Genomic DNA, 20,159 nt, shown 5'->3' with positions numbered 1-20,159 from the left:
AGCCCACAGAACACATAATTCAAATTAGTGATGGGAAGCACAATGGAAAAAGTAAGAATGTGACTTTCTTAAAACAAAGAGCCAATATTAAACCCCTTTTCTGTCTACTTCTGGAAAGAAAATAAACCTTGATAGGTGGAAGCCCTGCTCTGAGCATGCATTTGGGAAGCAAGAGCATTTCTCACCGGCTTTCAGCTGTATTTCTATGTTCTGTTCTCCAGGGAAATTCTCAAGGCAATTGGAAGTCCATTCCTGTAGCCCACTGTAATAACAGGAGATTTTTTTTAAAAAAAGGATACGGGCAGTACCGTTTTTTAAGTCAAAGGAACCTGCAGGAATGCAAGGTTTGATGCAGACTGCTGCATGGCTATGCTCTGAAATGTGTAACACTGCTACAGTGTGTATAATTAGATTAGACACCTAGACTGTCCTAAATGAACAACCCCAAGCACTTCAAAGTTACAGTAGCTACACAATATACTGGTTTCTTAGAGAGTAAAATTTGCTCAATCATGTACAAAATTCCACTGAAGCTCAAAGGGCTTTTGCATGAAAGACATAAAGAGCCACTTCCTCAAGCAGTTCAAGATGCAAATTAATTAAACTGACAACAACAAAACGCAACTCTTTCTTCAAAGCTGTAGCTGAGTAAATTATCTCTGTGAAACTCTTGTTCGGCTTTTCCTGTGTCTCATGAGGACAACTTTTGTACACAGGGAAACAACAAAGATAAAACCACGGATGATACTGATAGCAGTGTGAGCTAATGAGTTATTATTTAATTATGCTAAGAGACTTGGTGATGCTTGCAGGTGAGAATTCCATCTAATCAGCTATATGTGGATTTAAAGCCCACTTTCTCTGAAGCTATTCGAAAACTCAGACAGGTATCAATTTCAGCAGGACCCAAATACAGAATTTGAGTGCAGGTTCATGCAAATTTATACTGATAGACATGTAATGCTGCAAAAAAAGTTTAAAGCAAGAGAAAAATGGGCTCTCAGCAGTGCATAGACAGAGAAACATCTTTATCATATATAACTTCACACATGTAGTCTGTGTGTACCTACTGTTCTGCTCTGGGTATAAAAACACACATGCTCTGCCTTGATTTTAACAGGGTTGCAGTTTTGTGACAGAACAATTTTTCCCATGGCATAACACACCAAAAATCCCTCATAAAAAGAGGCAGTACATCTCTGTACAGCAGGAATCTTTGTGACTGGTATCTATAGAGCATAATTAGCTCTGATTACATGCCATGGGTGTCTCAGCATCCTCCCACTGTTTTCCAGCTTGGCACCACACAAATCAGTCAAGTCTGAGGCAGAGACATCTGGAACACCTTGGGAACCTTGGCTCGCTTTTACCCTCGGTAAGTCAGGCAAAAGTGTCTCTTTTTACCTGAAAATTTCAACTTAACTGTTTCCACTGTGGGGCTGAGTATTTCTCTAAGTAACGACCGAGCTTTGTGAGGGTTTGATCGGGCTGGGCACAGTTTTTGGGCCGTTTTAATAAAAATTACCTTGCTGCCGGCAGCCCATCGCCTCACGTTGTTACCGGAGCCGAGCATCCCCGGCTCCCTCGGGATTCGGTGCCGGCTTTGCAGGGACCCTCCGCGGGCGGGAACATCCTGAGGGCTCCCCTCATCAGCAACGCCAACACCTGGAGCCCCGGGCGTGGCGGGAAAAGGACGCGCCTCAGGTGGGCGGGAAGGCGGGGGCGGCTGAGGCACATTTGTAGCGGTCCCGGGATAACGCGCCTCCCCCTCACGCCCCCCCCGCCCCGAGCCGTGATGGAGGTGGGCTGTGGGCGTCCCCTCCTCTCCCGAGCGCCCGCTGCGGGAGGCGGCTGTGCCGTCCCCGGCCCCGCTGCCTCCGTGACGATGCTGTCCTAGCGAGGGATGATGACAGGGAGAGGAGGAGCGGGGCAGAGCTGCCGCCGCCGCCGGGAGCCCTGTGTCTCGCTCGCCTCCCCGGCACTTCCCGGCTCCCGCTGCCGGGCTGCGCATCGCGCCGCCTTCCCCACGGGCGGCGGGGACGCGGGGCGGAGGGGCGGCCGCGGCTCTGTGGCGAGGGGTTTGTCCTCTCCAGGTGCTCTGTCCCCCGCCGGGCAGGGCTTGCCTCTTCCTCCTCCTCCTCCTCTGTCTCCCGCCTCCTTCCCCTTCGCACACGCCGCAGGACGAGGCCGGCCGGGAGCGGGAGCAGCCGCCGCCAGCACCGCCGCCTGAGGGGACCCTGACCATGTCGAGCAAGAGCAGGAAGAGCAAGGAGCAGGGGAGAGTGACCTTCCCCCCGCAGCAGGAGGAGGAGGAGGAGGGGGCAGAGGAAGAGGAGCAGCAGCGCCGGCGCCGCGGCTGGAGAGGCGTCAATGGGGGGCCGGAGCCCCCTCCGCCACCCCAAAGGGCCGTCAAAACCCTCCGGGAGCCCTACGGCTACTACCCGCCCCCCCCTTTTGCCAGCACCATGTAAGTGGGGCCCGGGGTGTGTGTGGGGGGTGAGTGTTCGGAGGGTGCCGGCCGACAACTTCCCCGGAGCGGGATGCGGCTCCCGGGAAGTTGCGGCGCTCGGGGCCGGGAGAGGGGCTGGACCGCGCCGTCCGACCGCCGGCGCCCCGGGAAAAGTGCCCTCAGGGCATCGCCCGCTCCCTGCCTGCCCTCGGCGCCCCTGCCCAGCCCCTCGGCTTTGCCTTTGCCCCGTGTGTCGGGGCGCAAGAGATCCCATCTCTTTCTTTTCTCCCCTTTCCCCCCTTCCCTCCCCTGGATACAAGTGTAGCCGCCAGAAATGCCTCATTATTGGTTCAGCTGAGGTTTAGCGAACCCGTTGCAGCCTTTGGTACTCGCAGTGCTAATGCATCCCTTTTATATCTGTGTATTTGTTGTAAGTCTGTGCTGTGGTAAAGCCAGATTCCCCACGGAAATCTAGGACACCTGTGCAGAAAATCCTTGGTTCTTGAGATGCATCTTATCCTGGTTTATCCTGTTTGATGTGCTCTTCCAAAATTTAAGTTTATTTACACAGATGCAGTCGTGTATATACGTAAATATATATATAAACAAATAAAGATCCTGACTGTGACTAGAGTTACTGCAAGACAAGTATATTCAATTTCTCTAGTAGGGATGTTAACTTTCTTTCCCTTGACTTGCAAAATGTAGGTTGTCCATGAATTATTCACTTATTTTTATAACACGCTGCAGTTTAGATAGACTAACATCTGAGGATTACTTGAGTGTTTTATGCTTTCAGGACAATATTTAGTTTTTAATTAAATACTTTAATTGCCAGATAGCAAACGTGCTGAGTTTTAAGATAAGATATTCAGCATTTATATAGAAGAAGCCTTAATTAAAATCACCCTAGGGACAACTGTAAAGTACAGAAATAATTAGGGTAGTGCATACAATAGGATAATCACAAATAAAAGTGAATTTTACCATCCCAGTGGGGAAATTCTTCACAAATACCCTGTGCCCAGCAATCTGGACTTAAAGTGAACTGCCCTTTCATGTGCCTTTACCTGTCAGAAACTTAGCTGTGCTTGAGTTGCTTGTCTAGGCTCCCTTATAGTTGATGGAATGGGAGAGGAAATAGCAGTGGGAAAGGCAGCATAGTCATTCATCTTCTTTCTTGAGGTGCCTGTCTTTATCCACCATAAAAAGAGCCTGGAGGATTAGTTTAGACTTGGACACTTTATTTTTAGACAGTTGAAGCTAGCTCAGATGAATTATAAGCTATGAGTTCCTAACCTTGTGGATCCCTAGTGTCCTTCTAGAACGGTTGGCATGCTCCTTTTCTATAAGAAATGGGTGTTGTGCCACCAGGGGATCAAACTGGAATTCACTTCACACAGCTGTAGGTATTTGAGCCTGGAGTGAGCTCCATCTCTTGGAATTCCTGCCTGGTGTGTGACTCTTGTGGTCCTATGCTGGGAGTCTGTTAGAGCAGTGCTTCAGATGGACTGGCAGAGGGGCTGACATTGATTTATGGAGCAGGAGTGTGTTGAACTCTTGGGGCACAGAGGTAGAGACCCAGAACTACCATTTTCCCTGTGATGTGCCAGTGGTCATCCTCGGCATGGCAGGGGGATTTTTCTCCTGGGGTAATGTTTTCTGTTTGGTGCTAATGCCTAAAATCAGAGGGTATCCTAATGAAATAAAAATGAGTTTATTTCTGAGTATCAGCTGGCTCAAAATGCACTCATATTGGCACACGGAAGACTTCAGTGTGCACAAGGAGACTGTGAGAATCCTTGGCTGGAAGAATTTGTAGTCTAAATGTTCAGTACAAGGTGCGAGGGGAAAGAGGCAGGAAGATGTGACGTAGTTTGCACAAGAGGATGGACTTGGTTGGTGTTTGAAATGTCTTCTGGAAGCTGCAACTTGTGCATGGTACCTGCCAGTGCACAGCTGGCTCCCTCCTGTGCCAAATATTGCTGGAAAAAAGTAATTAACCTGAGATTCCCACTAAGATTGCAGACTGGATGTAAGACTTGTTTCCTTGTTTCACAAGGTACTATATGTCCCAGTGGGAAAAAAAAAAAAAAGTGGATGAAACCTGTAAATGAAATGTTATAGGCATTGGATGCCTGCTTTCCTGAGTATCCCTGAAAATCACAGCAGAGTTTTGTGACTGGAACAACAGAACACAAATAAAGGACTGAGTTCCAAAGGAGCTTTCAAAGTTCTTTGTTGCTGCAGCCCTGTTAACTTGGTTCTTTCCTGGTGAGATATTTTCCTTGTTCTCTGTGGATATATAGATGCCCTCCTGTCATCAAGATCTAGTCCTGTTTTCCCACAGGAATTCAGATGGATGGTATTTTCCCTTAAGGACTTAGTGAAGAGTAATGGTAGGAAAAAGCTCTGCGTAGTTTGTGGGGCGGGAGGGGATGGAACGAGCTAAGTGTGTGTACACCTCCTCCTGATATCTCACTGTATTTTGTTCCATTTTTTTTTTTTACTAATTCTTTCCATTTTGGAGCCAGAACTTCTGTGAGCTGACACGAGGGCATTTTGGATGATGGATTGTGTCGTTTCAGACCAGTGGGAGAGTACAGACCTCAGTCAGATCTTGCAGCTGGCCTGATTTATGTTCTGCCGTTCAGCTCAATTCACCTCCCTCTTCTGGCAAGCCCAGGCAGTGGCTCACAGAAGGGAGAAGGGACCTCTCATTTAATGCATTTTGGATTTGCTGCAGGGACTCCCAAATTGTGTGGAACGTGTGCAAGCTTCCGTGCAAACAGATATGAAGGTGACACCGTTTTTTACTGGTGGAAAAAACAAGTTTAACCAGCGGCCTCTTCTGGCACAGGGCTGTAGCAGAGCTTGGGAAGGGATGGGAAAGCCTTTGTCTGGGAGAGGGAATAAGGCTGGGGGATTGTCCCTCCAACACGGCCTGTGGCCTTGCACTAAGCAAGGAGCTGCTTCCTCACATGGAACAGCACAGTCTTTTCCTGAGAGAGCAACAAGACATTTGAGATCGCTGAGTTTAAGAGATCTCGGGCGTCAGGCCCTACAGTGCTGCTCTTCCGTATGTGCATGTCTGAGCACTTGCTTTTTGGGGCAATTATCATCTTTAATTTTAAAACCGGGGCCGTAGAGGTTACTTTTAGCAGAGCAAGAGGCACAATTTTCATCTCCTTTGTGGCTGACTCTGGTGGTGTTGCTTTTAAGCGCTGTGGGCATGATGGACTTATCTGATCTGTCTGTAATCACTGGACTGCATTTCCTTTTCAGGGCTAGAATAGAATCAGGATCACTAATGTACTGTAGTTCAGCAGTGGGGTAAATGGCTGGTAAATTGTTGATGCCACCTTTTGTTGCATTTAATAGTTCAGGGAGAATAACAGCCTGTTCTTCAGCACAAATGTTGGAAAATTGCTCTATGGATCTGAGAAGGCCCAGAATGAACCCTCCTGTTTCTCCAGCTACTCTCCTTTTCTTTTAAAATTGCTCCTGTGGTTTGCAGCGTTCAAAGAGTAGACATAGAAACAAGGTCATAAATCTTCAGGATTGCTGTAGATGAGAGAATGAGCAGGATAAGGAGTAAGGAATTCTTGTGTCATCTGTTTGTCCCACTTTTCTGTTCTGCTGCGGTCCTAGAAGTTGGAATGTGAAAAGGGGTAGGTAGGGAACAGAGAAGGATTCTGTCATGGAAACAGCCCATGGAAGATCACAATTTCTCCAGCCTTTTGCAGTGGCTGTGTTGCTCAAATATCTTGCCCTGTATGTGGCACTGCTTGTTTGGTGGAAAATTTGTTAAAGTAATTTTTTATGAAAATATTTAAGGTAAACAGAAACATGTTTTAATGTAGGATGGTTCTTTGTGTCCTATTATTTACCTGGGGAAATAAATCCAAGTAAAACATGCCCAGATGTGGTCAAACAGGTGTATGTCACTTAACATGACTCCAATTCCATCCTTCTTTATCTCTAATGAATAATTAAAATAAAATAACTGGGCAGTTTTTGTGGGGCTTTGGCCATGCATTCTACAGATATTTTGTTTGTTTGTGTGTTTTTTCAACTTTTTGGAACAGCTGGGAAGAGAAGGATCATGATTTCCATCTCTCCTTCCTTCCTTTAATGTCCCTTGTCAGCTCCTTACAGAAGACAGGGTTGAGAATGTGAACTTTAAAGGCTTTGGAAATAGAACACAAGTAATTAATGCACACTTAGTTTTATTTTAATCTTATTTTTAAGCCGGTCTAATGATATTTAGAGACCCAACTTGAGATTTGGTCGGGTTGATTATTTCAGTTGGCAAATATTACGTATAAAATTCGCTGAAAAGGGTTAAACACTTAAAATGAAATACATTTGCTGAGGGAAAAGTGGAAGAAGAGAGCAGAGAGGTGTGGATGAGCCCAAAAGCCTTCTGGCTGTGTGGTGCTGTACAAGATTTTTTGCCTTTTTTTTTTTTTTGGGGGGGGGGGATGTCTTGACAATATTTAGTCATTGAAATACCAAGTGACGTTCATCTTGACTTTGAGAAGCTGTTGCAGTCACTTCAAATATATCATTTCTGCCACAAGATTGATAGTTAAGGATATCTTCCTTACTGGGAAGATACTCTAATAGAACACTTTGGAAAGGATATATCTCTCTGTATGGAAGGCAGATGAATCATCTCAGTCTGACAGTGGGTTTTGAAAGAAAGGTAGATAGAATGAAAATAAATGTCTTATTTCCAAACATGCTGAAAAATTAAACACAATATATAGGGGGAAATCTATTGTTATGTATTTCATGAAAGATAAATGAGATTGAGAGTGGCAGTTTAGAGTTTTAAATCAAGAAGTGAGCATGAGTCAATTTGTCTTTTTTTACATTTTTAATTTTTTTCTTCGTAACATCGCAGTAAACAACTACATTTCTATTCCTGTATGGTTTTGGATGTGGAGGAAGAATAGAAATGTAACAGCATAGCAGGCAATAAGATCTTGTTAAAAAGAAAACTATGAGGAAAATAAAAAAAAGAGATTTTACTTCAGATTTTGTTGTGGAATAAGGTAATAGCACAGTGTGGCTGTTCACCATGTACACTCAAATCTTTCTCTGAGTCCTCCTAAACTGGAAATACGCCTGAGCTTTAAGACATTAAATCAGTTCTGTGTTCAAGAGTCACAAATCCTCTCTGTCATGCTGCCTTTTTGACAGATTTAAAGAAAGTGGTACAGGAGGGAGAGAAAAAAAAAAAAAAAGGATCTTGTCACATCTGCCAAAGCAGTTTTGCCACGTATTTCAAAAAGTAAAATAGCAGTTAGCATTGCTTGTACTGCAGTGCCACTCAGGCCATTTCAGGCAGTCCAGAAATACCAACCGCAGCTGAAAATGTAAAAAATCAAATGCTTCATCTCAGGAGAGACCTGCCCTTGATAATGAGCATCACAGTCTCTTCACTTGGTGTGCAGCGGAGCTGCCCCTTTGTTTAACTAGGTTTTAGGGATATTTGTAGCTGTGATAAAGTGATTAAGGTTTTACATTTTGCTGAATTTATTGCAGCTGATGCAGATAGCTGGAAGGCCAGAGATATTCTCCCAACCTGAATGGAATTAGTTATGCCCAATGAAAACTCTTAGGGCTGACGTTGCTGCACGCAGTGATGTCGAGAGGTTGTATTTTGGGTGAAGCTCCCTGCTGAAAGATCACACCCACAAAAAGGCAACCCCCAGCAGCATTTAGGAGGCTGTTCCTCTGGCTGTGGGTATGAAGTCATCAGGATATTTAGCTTTTGCAGCTGCCCACGCAGGTTCCGCTCTGCCCACTTCAGTGGGTAATCTTTGTGTGCCCAGAGGGGCACGTGGCATTTTTCCCTTGGTTCTGACGGGGTTTGCTTGCAAAGGGCAACTTCAATATTTTGGTTTGCCCTCAGCATTCACTACACGGACCCATATCTCTTCTCATGCACTGAGGGTAGAAGGATTAATTTCCTCTTCGGTTTTGCTGTCTGGCCTTTTACTCCTGTATCTGAGTTTTTCACCAAAGTGAATAAATTAATTTACACAATGCTCCTGCAAAATAGAAGCCAACTGTTCTTTCTCATCTTTAGAAAAACAGAGGCACGTGGGACTTCAGGGCCAAATTTGGAATGATAAGGCCTGTTTGTCCCTATGTAGCATATATATATATTTATATAGTTATGTATATTCAAAGCACACCCTCCTTTGACTCTTACATTGTTTATCAGCTGCACTTGGTGTCCCTGTGCCCATCAAATCATCTCAGGTGATCCCTCTCCCTGGATAGGGATGTGTGTCAGTGGATTAGCTGATAGCAGATGGGGACTGTCTTTCTCAGTACTGAGCTGCACTGGAAAGCAGAGGGAAGTTGCTGATGGGTTTCACATTTGTTTGCAGGTGGTGGTGAAGCGAGGTTACAGTATCCTGAGCGCCTTTCCAGGCCTTTGGCCTCTGCTCTGGCAGGTGTAAATGCTTCTGTTCTTCCCCCAGCTGTGACCTCTTCAGCCTGGTCCCATCTATTCTGTTGTTTCAGACCTTGCCAGGCAGTTGTTTCCTGTTGTTGTTTTCTCCAGTTGGGCAGCGTCTGCTCCTCAACCTCTCATCCTTAAGCCCGTTTTCTTTGTAATTCCTATTGGAATTCCTGTGCTCTGAACCTCCAGTCCTGCCTCTAGCTTCCTTACCTACCCAGATCCAGCTCAGCATCCCCATCTGCCTGTTCTCTCAGCCCTGTTTGCTCCCCACTGCTCTCAGCCAGTACCTTCACTGCTTCATAGTTCCAGTGTCTGTGTTTTCCAAATTAGCTTGCTCACCCTTTAGTTTCTCCTGTTCCCCTTCTCTTTTCTTTGCATCCATTTTTTGCAGAGAGTTCACAGGCTCCCTGGTTCTCAGTGTCATTTCCTAAACAACTGACTTACCTGCACTCAGGTTTTCTCTTTTCAGTGCAACCTGTTGTCCCAATTTTTATTTTCATTCATTAGCTCTCTGACTTTCCCATTTTTCTTGGTTATATTGCAAGAAGGCATGGGAGCTTTGATAACTAACAGATAAATACATATATACATAAATATATACATATATAAATATATATATATTATATATACATATATACATGTAAATAATATAAATATAAATACACACTCATTACATGATTTTGACTATCTCCTTTCTCTCAGCTCCTGGAATGGTAGATGTAGAACCAGGATGAACAAAATGCACGGCCTTGCAGGAGTCCCAAGTGGAGTGAGAGCTGCTCCCAGTCTATACTGGGTGACTCCTGGTGTCAGGAATCTGTGAGCAGCTAGTTAGAAAGTCTGCTGAATGTTTATGTACTGTTGTTTTTCAAAGGCTTGTGATTTGATCAAATGGACTTGTGAGTAGAAGCTTCCAGGTTTAATGTTTCTAGGAGTAACAGTAGGTGTGAGAATCAGCTTCATTATGTGTTGCTTGGCAAGACATCGTGAAGAAAATGGGTTTTCACCTCCCTTTTGTGTGATCTACCATATAGTAAGCACAAATGTTGCCTTCCTTTTACCATCAGCTTGAATGCCTGTGATGGATAGTTTTTAATGACTACTGAAAGTAGTGTAGTAGATGTGCTTTCATTTTATACAAGCACTAAGTGAGCTGAGAGGGGTTTCTGAAGACAGGTGATGTCTTATATAAAATAAAAAACATTAATAAATTTTGACCATGCTGGGAAAACACAAATAGCCCGTGGCACTGAACCTGCAGGTTGCAGACAAGCAAGAATGAAGGCAGAGCGATCACAGGACAGGACACCGGTTGTCAATAGATGGGAAAATGACAAGGGCCAAAATAACTTGTCGCTGTTTTAGCCACAGGCGAAGTGGAAGCTGCAAAAAACCAACACAATGAATTTCTGCTACTTTTTGGTTTGGTTTGGTTTTTTTTTTTCCATTAGGTACATCGAGGAAAGCCCATCCCTGAGACGCATGACCATGATGAGGGAGAAGGGAAGGCGCCAGGCCATCCGAGGCCCGGCCTTCATGTTCAACAACAGGGGCACCAGCCTGACGGCCGAGGAGGAGCGTTTCCTGGACGCGGCCGAGTACGGCAACATCCCCGTGGTGCGCAAAATGCTGGAGGAGTCCAAAACCCTCAACGTCAACTGCGTGGACTACATGGGCCAAAACGCCTTGCAGCTCGCTGTGGGGAACGAACATTTGGAGGTGACGGAGCTGCTGTTAAAAAAAGAGAACTTGGCACGGATTGGAGACGCCCTGCTGCTCGCCATCAGCAAGGGCTACATCAGGATAGTGGAAGCCATCCTGAATCATCCTGGCTTTTCGGTAAACAAGCGACTGACTCTGAGCCCTTGCGAGCAGGAGCTCCAGGATGATGATTTTTATTCCTACGACGAAGACGGGACCCGCTTCTCTCCGGACATCACTCCCATCATTTTAGCTGCCCACTGCCAAAAATACGAAGTCGTGCACATGCTGCTGATGAAAGGAGCGAGGATAGAAAGACCTCACGATTATTTCTGCAAGTGCAATGACTGCACGGAGAAGCAAAAACACGATTCTTTCAGCCACTCTAGGTCGAGAATAAATGCATACAAGGGACTGGCGAGCCCGGCTTATCTGTCCCTCTCCAGTGAAGATCCAGTACTCACTGCTCTAGAACTCAGCAATGAACTTGCCAAGTTGGCCAACATTGAAAAAGAATTCAAGGTAACGGTGGTCTTGTGTTTCTCTGTCTTTGTTGTTATTATTGTTTATTATTATTGCTGCTACTTCATGCTGTCCTTGGATGCTGATATTATTTCCCGTGTCTTTACTTGTTCAATTACAGATTTCTTACATGTTATTTATTGTCTCTTTTTTTTTTCTTGATTTTGAGTTTTCAATATGTAAGCCTTTTATAAGAATCCTTAACGAAACGAAATTGCTTTTGCACCTCCTGTGTACAAAGAAAATTGGGAACTGGAAAAAGTGCGTGTTCTGATAACCTTGCAGCAGATGGAAAGCAATTTTGGTTGCAGTAGCAGACAAGGATTGGTTTTAGTTACAAATTCTGAGTAAAGTAAGTGCAAAAAGCAGGGATATTATGCTTTTCTTGAGCATCTGCAGCATTCACCTTATTCCTTCTTTTTAATTTGTACTATTTGTGACTCATGTCTCCAAATTGTTAAAATACCGAAAGTGGATATTTTTTTGTGACGCACCTCTCAGAAATGTCACTTGTTCAAAACCAGCTGCTAGACTGATCACAGAGGTAGGTCCTGTTGCCTCATTTTGAGCTGTATCTGCTTTTGTCTCTCAGTGCCCTGACCTTTCCATGTGTTTCAGCTTCTCCATCAGACAATTAATGCCCTTAGTTAACTGTTGCCCAGTGCTTTTCTTAATGATTTTTGCAGTTCTGTTGAGGTACCCTGAAAAGCACAGTAACACCCACCTGCCCTCCTCTTGCCCCAACAAAATCCCACCAAAACATCCAACCCTGGCAGACTGTTCTGTAAGAAAAGCACAGCTTAGGGGATGACAGATTGTTGATATCAACAGCATTGCCTCTACTTTTAATAACGAGTTTATTTGGGTTCTGCAAGGCTGGTGTTGGGCATCACTTGTTTGTTTAGTACCTTCAAGAACAATCTGAGGGAGACAAAAATACCAATAAACCTTTCCAAACAACAGCAAACACTGTTATCGCTGAGGAGTGCTCAGAAGGAATGTACAACAACCTGGAGAAAAACAGGCAGAGATGAATCAAGTGAACTCTGCCAGAAGAGGGAGAAACCATTTTAGACTCCTCAGAAAGAATAGCTCCAGATACAGCTAAGTGAGTTAAAATATAATTTAAAAATAAAGTTTTTAGGGGTGAGAAGAATTGATCTATCATACCATGCACTAATAAAGTGTAAAATGCAGCTTAAACCTTTCCTTCCTTTGCTGAAGGAACCCACTCATACCATGCTGTGTATTGTGCAATCTGGCACATGAATTACTTCCTCTATGTATTTATTCAGGGATATAGGAAAAATGCTGGTTTGGTTTTTTTTTTTTTTTCTAGGCAAGCTCTTTGTGAAGAAAAACCTGAAGAATTAGAGGATTTTCTCATGTGCACAGAGCCTGTCAGCTTGTGTGCTGCACACCATGAATTAGTTATGTGCCTCATTTAGAGAGCGTTCTAGAGGGTTAAATCTCTGATGTGTTTAATTTAGCCTGTTTATCACTGATTCCTTTTCAACTGGGCCAACAAACCTGAGAGCCACAGGGTTTTCTGAAAAATTAGGGTTGTGGATAAACATTGAAAAACTGGGTGGTTGTGGATACAAACCTTTTGTTTGTTTGTTTGTTTTTCCTCTTTTTCTCCTGTATTTTCGTAAGAGAGAACTTTTCTTCTGGGTTGGCTCCTCAGAAACTCAACCATCCATCTTCATCTTTGTGCTGCTGCATACAAATTTGGTTATTATACCTGTGCTCCCTTAGGGATTCAACATAAGAGTCATACAACTTCTCAAAAACCCAAAATACCATCTCGCTCACCAAAACCTAAATTTAAGCCAGGCTGCATTCATGCTTTTGTTAGGTGGGGATGCAGATGTTTAGAACTGCATAGAAAAATTTCTGTAAAAACAGAAATTGATGGGAGGCTCCCATATTATCAGTACTAATACCGTGAATAAAAGTTACGTCAAAGAAAATCAATTAGCTTGAGCTTTTGGAGGAGAAAAAGCAACATTTTTTGATTGGGCTTCTCATTTCAAATCAGAACTTAAAAAAATTACTTCACTTTTTAAAATGTTAATTCCCTGATATTTTGGGATGCCTAAAACCCCAAGAAATTCACAGTTCTGACAGTTTTCAGTGATTTTGGATAGCCCTTAGATGGCTGCTAACCTTGCCAGGTGTATAAGGCAATTCAGTTTAGGCACCTACAGTAGAGATTGTTCCTGGCTCTTTGCTAGCGTGGAAATTCCAGCTTCTCATCAACATCCAAACATTCCAGTGAATTAATTACTCTCCTCATTGACGTCACGTCTCTCTCCTTTTTTCCCTTCTGACTCTTACGCATTTCAGGGCGTTTTTTTTCTGTTTCTACCTAGCCTGGGAGGAGAGCTGACTGTTTTCCTGGGGTCCCATTTCAAGGGACTTTTGATAACATTCATGATTTATTCTTAATATCTATGGGCCATTAAGGCCCACAAAGTTTTCTGTGCATGCTCCACTCCCAGGACTCGGGGCATTCCTACAAAAAATACTGTTCTAGGTGGTTTTCCCACAGAGAAAGAATATGGGTTTGAACCTGCTTAAAAACACCTGAGGGCAAAGTTTCCTGGTAAATGCTTATTAAATTGAACCTTGTGTCTTTTGCACATGCAAGGTCCAGCCTGCCTCTGTCGCTTATGATTTATATTAACAAATTCTAATGCACAAACTGGGGGTTTGCACAGGAGTATTAGAAATGTGGGAAGGTGGCTTAGAACATCCATTCATGATAGTCAACTCCCTATGAATGTTGAAGAAAACCTGATTAATTACGCTGATTTTGTTTGGATTTTTTTTTTCATTTTCCCTTCAGAAGAAAGGAGAAAGGATTCAAAGAAACCAGTGACCTCTCATTTTTCTTGGGAGATGCACGACAAAAATAAGGACTGAAAATGAGTAACAATAGATGAGGAAACTAAAGCCCTAAAGACCATTGCACTCTACTTCTTCCATCTTCAAGCTTCCCTACTTCCTACTCCTTTGTAGAATCCTTGTTCCAAGCTGCTGTTGGTCCTTTTGCTCCTCTCCAGCTATTTTATTTGTTTAGTTTCTTCTTGAGCCTTTTACTCCCTTTCATTCTTTGCATCCATTTGTCTTCTTCCCTCACTTTCTTTTATTCTGTTCCCTCTCTGCATTTTCATTTTTCTTACCTCCCTTCTAAGTGCTCACCTGATTTTCTGCTACATAATTAGAAAGCAAGCGAAGTTGTTGATGAAATTCTCTGTCTGAGATGCACAACCAGACTTCTGCTTCGCTCATTCACCAATTCCGATATTTTAAGGACTTTTATTACCAACGTGCCTGATCAGAGAGCATTTTCCAAGGATATCAAATTTGCTGGTCCAGTTCCTTTCTTTTGTTGCAAAGGACAATGCCTGTGGAAGTCAGAGGAAGTTGCAGAATGCTGTTCTAATGGCATCTGTCTTTAGGAGTGCTTGGAGATCTCTGAGGTGCCTTGCTTTGTACCTGACAGGCTGTTCAGGGAAGCTCAGTCTGCAACTGGATCTTGTCTTGATGTAAATAAGTGTTCGTTACCATAGCTGGAGGATTGTTTCTGCTGGTCCCAGGAGCACTTTGCAATACAAAGTATTCCCAATTTTTATGTTTTCTTGTTCCTCTGTTTTTAGCAGCCCCTGGCCACTGTGGTTGCCGGGGGTTACTCAAGTTAATTGATATTTACCCTCCTCCCTGAGAACTTCAGAGCTGTTACTGCACAGGGATGGGAGAATTCCTAACAGTCAGAACAGCTGATGGAACTTTCCTTTGGAGTCACCATAGGAGAAAAAGGACAAGATAGCTAAAAAGCTACAAGATAATCTCTTTTTACCAGCTTTCAACTAAATACCATCCTGTGTAAGCAAGCTCGATTCTCCCAGCTGGAACTGCTCTAGCAAGGATCAAAAAGATCATAATCCTGCTCTATATAGGATAAATCCCTGTTCCCAGATTTGCTAAAAGCTCCTACTAGAACCAAGGGAAGATGTGGACGTGCGTCCAAATGCGGAATCTGTCCTTGTTCCAAGTGAATTTACATAGTGTTATCTCAGCTGGACTAACAAAGAATGTTCAAGCCTGATCTACGTTTAGGTCCAGCTTTTGGAAGGCCAGGGCCCAGCTCCATCATCAGGAGTGCAATTATGTGCTTGATTTGCATATACAGTTGTGTGTGCAACCTGAGTATATTCATGATCTCAGAGTGGCCATTTAAGCCATAATACATTTAATGACATGAATTTATGATTGCATATAGTTGTGCAATTTCTCTGGAATAGCTTAAGAAAGCTGCAGGCTTTCTGTTGGTCTGCTTCGTTCTTCGCACACATTGATGTGTTCTTTGCAAAAATTGTGGATGAATTCGGGAGGTGGTTTTAGGAGTGAGAACAGAGCAGGCAGAGTTGGGCAGGCTGAGATCCAGACGTTGATGTGGGCCAGAGTCCTCCAAAATTTCTCGTGAGACACAGCTCTGCAATCATCACTTGTCCCTTACATGTACCAATATCACCCATGGTGTCTGTGAATGTAGGCTGATATTTCTGAGGTGACAAAGACCTTTGTGTAACTGATAATTTTTTATTTTTTTTTGAGAGATAACATTTAAGGTGCTATAACTAGTCAAACCAGCTGAGTTAGGCTGTGAATTAACTGGAGAAGCTCTTTATTGATTAAGGAATCAGAGTATTATGATGGAAAACAGGCCAAGAGCCCTGCTGTACAATATCACTGCCTACTCTGTTTGGTGTTCTCCTGAAGATCAGCTTCACGTCACCAAGCTGTCGACTTGCACAGGTCCCCTCACCTCCACACAGGGAGTTCTTGTAGCCTTGTTTAGGACATGGAAGAGGTGGGTGATCTGGTGGCTGCATTTGTATGTCCTCAAGAGTAAACTGAGGTGGATGTGTAATGACTGAGACCACAGATTCAGGTTTCTGATCTTCCCACAACACCCTGCAGGTAGAAGATGGTTTAAGAACGGGATCCCACGGTCACAGTGTGGGGAGTGTCTGTTTAATTCTGGAAAGCAATCAAATAGACTGGGATAAATTTGATTTGCTAATACATAAAAACGTCAAGACCTGGAGAGGGAAACCTGACAAGTTTTCCTAGCCTAAGATTCAGAGCTGGAGTTGGATATTGGGAATGCACAAACTGGTTCTCAGTTCTCATAACAGCAGCATTTTTAAGTAACCTAGCCTGTATTTAATCCTTAAATTTGACACAATAAAACTTAACCCATCATATCTTTAATCTTATCTGGCAATAAGCATAACTTTTATAAGCAAGTGGCCTATCCACCTATCAAAGAAACACGTAGGACTGCTAGTCAGTAGAAATGTGGGTAACTTGTGGGCAAATAGTCCATGCAAAGCAGTCTGTCCTTTTGGAACCAGCAGGGCTATTCCAGAGTGGATGGGTCTATTTTTCAGGATGCCAGTTGAACACAGTGTGAGCTGGGAGAGCGGGATCGCTTCGCACCCTCTGCCAGGATCAGTCAGGAGCTCTGACACACTTGAGGGGATGAGTCTCCATTCAGGAGGGAACAGCAAAATGAAACCATCTGTAGTCTATTGAATTAACAGTCTTCATGAGATACTACTGCAATTGCAGTTTGCCCCCCTTTTGCCATTTGCAGGCAAGGTTTCCCAATTGTAATTGCAAGTGAAAATGTGTTCTTGCTTGGTCTGTGCTGATAAAAGTAACTTCTCAATCGTGTACCTTTTGGCATTACATTTGTGTTTTTTTAAGGAAAAAGAGTTGAATAGTAAAGAAAAGGGAGTGAACCTTTAGCAAGAGCAACTATTGTAATTTCCTAACTATCAGAAACCCACTATTTCTATTTCTTCCCATTTAGCAAAGGATTGAGGAAAACCTTTGTAAATGAAGCCTCTCTCTGCAACTGGACAGCCCACTTTCATTCATACAGGAACAAAATTTGGTTATAGAGCACTTGAATAATACAAAATCATCTAAACTAAACTGTATTAAACCTTAATGAGATGCCCCCTTGAAGGGTAGAGTAGATAGAAATAACACTAAAAACAGTTACTTTTTTTTCTTTTCCAGTTCCATGTGCCTGCAAAGTCAGGCAGAAAGAATTTAGTTTCTCTTTTAGCCATATTGTGCTACTGCTGGAATCAGTGAAATTAGTGCACCTTCCTATGCTATGCCTTCAGCTGTAGTGAAATGTGTGAGCAACTCTTGCTTGAGACTGGATGTTTTAAGGAAGAGCATGTTCAAGCTCTCACAGATCCGTAATAATTCTGTTGTAAAAACAATATAAAGAGTTTTAAAACACAGGACTTCACTAAACTGAAGACTTGGTATTGGTTTTGGATTTACTAGATTGTCTTTAGTCCCTTTTTTGTCTTCACTGAAGAAAATCCCCATCTTCTTTTGACCTTGTCTTACCTCTTTGTGCTTGGCTTAATATCCTCTCTAACCTGAATTCTAGCAGTTCATACTTACAATTTTTGACCTCTGTGATGAAACTCTTCCTTGACTAGACTGTCAAGAAAGACTCTTCCTCTTTTATCTTTCATTTTTTTATGACTGCTGCTGTTCTAGCCACCATCCCTTTGCACGTGTGTTGTCTTTGTAGGATCCCTTCCCTGAGTTTAATCATGCATCCCAGTATTATTTTTCTAATTGCCTTTTCTGTACTGTTCTCCTTGGTTACCAAAAACAAATCTAAAATAACCTTACATCCTGTTGGTTCACTGACAACTGAATTTATTTGTCCTCTGTGACCAAAGGAAATAACTGGCTCCTGTTTAGGTCTGTGATTAGGACTGGTTGTTTGCAAATCTGTAGCTGGGATGTTTGTCTTATGCAATAACACAACTCCTAGGAGTATTTGTTTGTCTCCAGTAGTGTTTCCTTTTGATTCGTACCTGAATCTGACCTATGGGATCGATGGCTGATTCCTGCAGTTATCCTACGCAGCCTCTTTTCCCATCATTTCCCAAAATAATTTGAAACCACTGAGAGCACATCAGTTTCTCTGTCCCATTATATAGATCCTAAGTTGAGAATTTAGCAAAACTAGCAGTAGGAAGAAGTAAAATTACTTAGGAAAGGAGGAAAAAGTGAGCCTTTCAGGAAAAAAATTGAGATTAAATGAGAAAATTATGAGCGTGGAAGCAATAAGGAAGCATTTTTTAGAAGACAGGTACCTCGAAGGGAAAATCTATACCCCCAAAATGTGATTTTAAAAAGGCAGTGTCTGGAAATGAACAGTAAACACACATAAATGAAGAAACAGAGGACTCAAACTGGTGTTTTGATGGCCTAATGGGGAAAGAAAAAGAAAGAAGAAAAGCTGTGGAGTCATTGAGAAAGAAGGCTGTGCTGTTTCCAGCTGGGCACTGAAGCACTTGATACAACAAGGTAAAATTGGCAGGTGCAGTCAAGTTTCCTTCACCAGCTCACGTGAGGAATTCAGAGGCTGCATCTCAGATCTGGAAGCTCTGGAAATCCACCTGAGAGGACCTGGACACAAAAACGAGGACCAAGGTTTCTGCTGAAGCAGAGATCAGATGAGAGCTTATAGGTGATGTCACAGAGATGGTGGGAGATATGTACAAATACAAACCAAAGTGTAAAGCAAAGATTGATACATGCCTTACAGAGCTACCTCAAAATTTTGAAATGGAGCCACAGATGTTGTGTCAGAAGAGGGAGGGGATGAGAAAAAAGCAAATTTTTGCCATGTTGACGTGCAGGAGCAACTGAGGAGTTTAAAGGTTGCTTTCTGTACTGCCTAAAGAGGAACTTTGGGGTGTTTTGCCCACAATATTGGCGTCCAAATTTGTGCCACAACCTGTTCCATGCAGTTACTTTGTAACCCATAGCACACACTGTTGGGTGTGAGCCATTCCAAGGGTAAGTGGGAAGCAGAGAGGGGAGGGGGAAAGGGGAAATGAATCCAGAACAAGAGTAAAGAGTAAGCAGCCATTTCAGCAGTGTAGAAAGATCTGAAACATGTTCATAACCTGGGAGGCAACATTTCAAGAATGATTTCATTCGTTGTCTGCAAAATTTTTGCAAGGTTACTTTCGAGGTTACTTTTTCAAGTAAGTCCTGGTTTTGTCTGTAATACTTATTTGCCCATTCAGCTTCCCCTTGCTGCCCATCCAGCTCATTTTATTACTCTGTTGTGTCCCATTCCCGTGCTCTGTTAAACAGCTGCCACCATCTGCTGTTCGAGCATCCGCCTCGTGTCACAGGACGATCGATTCTGCCGCATAAAAATTCTGTGAGGCGCTCCCAACGTCAAACCCTGTCAGTTTTTAGTGACTCGCAGGGGTTCTTCTTTCCTCCCCGCTGGCTCCTAAGTGCGTGTCATCCTCTGTCCCCCTATCATTTCAGAACGACTACCGCAAGCTGTCCATGCAGTGCAAGGACTTCGTGGTCGGCGTCCTCGACCTGTGCCGCGACTCGGAGGAAGTGGAGGCCATCCTGAACGGCGACCTCAACTCGGAGCCGGTGGAAGCGCAGCGGCACAGAGCCTCCCTGAGCCGTGTCAAGCTGGCCATCAAGTATGAGGTCAAAAAGGTAAATTGAGGGCGAGGTGCCACCTCGCCGCTCTGCGGGTGCCGCCAACCCCCTGGTTGGCTTGCTGCCGGCACAGGGCGGGTGCGATCGAGGCTCTCGCAAGGGGGGCCGTAATGAAGGAGTTGGGTTTAATCTACTTCCCACAGCTGAGAAGCGGCAGGAGGTTTCAGTGACACAGGCAAGGCTGTGCCAGTTGGTCAGATCCTTCTGCCGATTAATCCGGGAGCAGGCATTTCGGTGGGGCCAGATTTTTCACTCAGGAAAAAGTAAGGACGTGTCTTTATGCCAGTTTCTGTGATGATATCTAATCCAGAGAGAAGGCTGCGTAGGTGAAACTGTTGGTTCACCTGTTCTGTTCATTATTCAGTTTTATTACTTTTACTTCCTACATTAAGTAACTCCATTCAGCAAGAAAAT

The 20,159-nt window shown here is 43.7% G+C and overlaps 1 protein-coding gene across 1 annotated transcript; it reads left to right on the top strand.

The window, feature by feature from the left end:
- Positions 1-1,806: 1,806 nt before the first annotated feature.
- LOC114061097 (short transient receptor potential channel 3-like) lies at positions 1,807-19,742 on the top strand (the record flags this gene model as incomplete). The annotated part of the gene is made up of 3 exons (XM_027891134.1): positions 1,807-2,467; positions 10,382-11,153; positions 19,557-19,742. Coding segments are annotated over exons 1-3 (1,182 nt in total), but the record flags the coding sequence as incomplete, so codon positions are not given.
- Between the last annotated feature and the right edge of the window lie 417 nt (positions 19,743-20,159).

The sequence above is a fragment of the Empidonax traillii genome, unplaced genomic scaffold, assembly GCF_003031625.1.
Source record: "Empidonax traillii isolate 1590-97213 ecotype Southwest subspecies unplaced genomic scaffold, ASM303162v1 scaffold310:size1162954, whole genome shotgun sequence".
In the NCBI taxonomy this organism is placed as follows: Eukaryota; Metazoa; Chordata; class Aves; order Passeriformes; family Tyrannidae; genus Empidonax; species Empidonax traillii.
The sequence above is the reverse complement of the archived record's forward strand: the minus strand, read 5'-3'. Positions and strand labels throughout refer to the sequence as shown.